We start from the raw sequence: 3299 nt of genomic DNA, 5'->3' as shown, positions 1-3299 counted from the left end.
GCAAAGAAATTAGTGAGATGATTTATTATTTTTTTAATTAATAGGGGAAAGGTGGCCAAGGACAACAGAAAATGGAAATAAAGGCTGTTTTTTTTAATGCAAAGGGGAAGTAAAGGACAAGAAAAATCATTAGCAAAGCCACAAAAAAAAAAAAAGGCTCTCAGTTTTATTTTTATGCAAAGGAAACTAAAGAGCAAGGAAAATAATTAGAAAAGAGGCCCACTTGATTGCCAGTTCCCTTAAAGTTTAAATAGTTAGTTCCCAGTCCTCTATGCTTATTTCTATTGATTTATTCATTGTCATTTTTTTTTTTATTTGTTTATCTATTTGTTTACCTCTTTATTTCATTCATTTCTTCATCTTAACATTTTTTTTAAGTTATTTGTTTTCATTGTTCTTATTTGCACTTTTTCATATTATATTGTGTTATTTCTTTTAGTCTTAACTTTCTTCCCTAACTACAATTTTGTTTCACTTTTCACACACACACACACACACACACACACACACACACACACACACACACAGAGCCATGTCAAACCAAAACAACTTAATCCTAGCAGTCATTTTTCGAACGAAGCAAGATTGGTAAACACACCACAGAGAGAGAGAGAGAGAGAGAGAGAGAGAGAGAGAGAGAGAAACAGAGAAAAAACACGAGACAGAGAGAGAAAGCTGAAAGAAAACGAGAGATATACCCAGTCACACACCCACCCACACACACACACACACATACAGGTCCCACTACCCACCCACTAACCACCTCCATAACCACCCGATACTCCGTTACACCCCCTCTCCCTCCCATACACATACCGAGGCTGGGTACTGGACATCAAGAGTGTGGGTGACTTCAATAGCTGGTGAGGTCTCAATGCGGCACACGTAGCGGCCCGCGTGACTCCTCCGTACCCCGCTTAGAGTGAAGGAGTTACCCACCTTACTGAGACGCATTGAGGGCTTCAGCTGCTTGGGAGAGAGAGAGAGAGAGAGAGAGAGAGAGAGAGAGAGAGAGAGAGAGGTTAATTAGTGGTGCCTTAGCGGTGACCTTTAAATGATAAATGTCAATCTCATCATTAATCTTGTACCTCTGCACTAATCCACTATTTTGTTGCTGCCTGCCTGCCTGCTTATCTGCTTGAGGCCTGCTTAAATTATGAGGTCAGTCAGTCAGTCAGTTTATCAGCAAGGGAGTCAATCTTTCAATAATTCAGTCAGTCAGTCAGTCAGTCAGTCAGTCAGTCAGTCAGTCAGTCAGTCAGTCAGTCAGTCAGTCAGTCAGTCAGTCAGTCAGTCAGTCAGTCAGTCAGTCAGTCAGTCAGTCACTCACTCACTCACTCACTCGGCCATTTAGTCAGTCAATCAGTCAGCCAGTCAGTTAGTCAGTCAAGGTAAACAAGCAGTTAAGCAAGTAAAAAAGCAGTAAACAAGCAGGTAAACAAGTAAACAAGCAGGTAAACAAGTAAACAAGCAGGTAAACAAGTAAGCAAGCAGGTAAACAAGTAAACAAAGAAATATAAAAGTAAACAAGCAGGTAAACAAGTAAACAAGCAGGTTAACGAGCAGGTAAACAAGCAGGTTAACGAGCAGGCAAACAAGTCAACAAGCAGGTAATAAGTATACAAACGGATAAACAAATAAACAAGCAGGTAAACAAATAAACAAACAGGTAATAAGTAAAAAAACAGGTAAACAAGTAAACAAACAAGTAAACAAGAGGATACAAAATAAACAAGCAGATGAATAAGTAAACAAACAAGTAAACAAACAACTAGAAAGCAGGTAAACAAGTCAACAAGAAGGTAAACAAGTAAACAAGCAGGTAAACAAGTAAGCAAACAAACAACAAACAAATAAACAAGCAGGTAAACAAGTCAACAAGAAGGTAAACAAGTAAACAAACAGGTAAAGAAGTAAACAAAGAAGTAAACAAGTAAACAAGTAGGCAAACAAGTCAACAAGTGGATAACAAGTAAACAAACAAGTAAACAAGGAAGTAAACAAGTAAACAAACAAGTAAACAAGTAAACAAGTAAACAAACAAGTCAATAAATGGATAAGCAAGTAAACAAACAAGTAAACAAGTAAACAAACAAGTAAACAAGGAAGTAAACAAGTAAACAAGCAAAAACAAGTAAACAAGGCGGTAAACAAGTAAACAAACAGTAAACAAGTAAACAAACAGTAAACAAGAGGGCAAACAAGTAAGCAAACATGTAAACAAGTAAACAAACAAGTAAACAAGGAAGTAAACAAGTAAACAAGCAGTAAGCAAACAAGTAAACAAGTAAACAAACAGTAAACAAACAGTAAACAAGTAAACAAACAGTAAACAAGTAAACAAACAGTAAACAAGTAAACAAACAAGTAAACAAGGAAGTAAACATGCAAACAAGTAAGTAAACAAGTAAACAAGTAAACAAGAAGGTAAACAAGTAAACAAGGAGGTAAACAAGTCAACAAGCAGCAGCAGGCCAGCTCTCACCGTGAGGTTCCCCACAAACAACATGAGCTGTTCTCCATCAGGCAGTGCTTGCTTGAACATCAGCACGTATTTACCTGGTGAGAGAGAGAGAGAGAGAGAGAGAGAGAGAGAGAGAGAGAGAGAGAGAGAGAGAGAAAGAATATTAGTAGTCATTTACATTAACACATATTTATTTTGTTTATTAGCATTACGAGAGAGAGAGAGAGAGAGAGAGAGAGAGAGAGAGAGAGAGAGAGAGAGAGAGAGAATATTAGCACCACTCACATTAACATATATTCATTCTATATATTAGCACTACCAGAGAGAGAGAGAGAGAGAGAGAGAGAGAGAGAGAGAGAGAGAGAGAGAGAGAGGTGGACATATTTTACATTTTCTTATCTATTTTGTTTTATATCTCGTTTTCTTTTTCCTTTTTTTTCATTTTTATTTACTTATTTTTGTTCCAGCACACTTTATCACTCTCAATTCATTACCTTGCTAAAAAAGAAACTATCAAAAATAATAATAATAATAATAATAATAATAATAATAATAATAATAATAACAATAATAATAATCTAATTGGTGTAACAAATAATAATTACATTTTACAAAACTCATCTGTAATTCCGGATGTTATTGTATATTCAAATTAACACCACAGATAGATAGACAGACAGACAGACAGACAGACAGACAGACAGACAGACAGACAGACAGATAGATAGTCATTTGTTCAAGACTTTTGGGTAACTCTTGATATTTAAGAGAACTGGCATTCAAGTGGGTCTTTTATTTTTTATTTTTGTTCCTTTCTTGCATAAAAAGATAGATA

The 3299-nt window shown here is 35.9% G+C and overlaps 1 protein-coding gene across 1 annotated transcript in view; it reads right to left on the bottom strand.

Annotated features, from left to right (window-relative positions):
• Positions 1-2555, bottom strand: part of LOC123516934 (protein amalgam-like) — an 8040-nt gene extending 5485 nt beyond the window's left edge. The window contains exons 1-2 of the mRNA XM_045276727.1: positions 2486-2555; positions 817-966 (exon numbers count right to left, since the gene is read on the bottom strand). Of these exons, the coding sequence (XP_045132662.1) occupies positions 817-966; positions 2486-2545 (210 nt within the window). The 5' untranslated portion in view covers positions 2546-2555. The remainder of the gene's footprint in view (positions 1-816; positions 967-2485) is intronic.
• Positions 2556-3299: the final 744 nt, after the last annotated feature.

Source organism: Portunus trituberculatus, chromosome 6 (genome assembly GCF_017591435.1).
Source record: "Portunus trituberculatus isolate SZX2019 chromosome 6, ASM1759143v1, whole genome shotgun sequence".
NCBI lineage: Eukaryota > Metazoa > Arthropoda > Malacostraca > Decapoda > Portunidae > Portunus > Portunus trituberculatus.
This window is presented reverse-complemented; position numbering and strand designations above follow the sequence as displayed.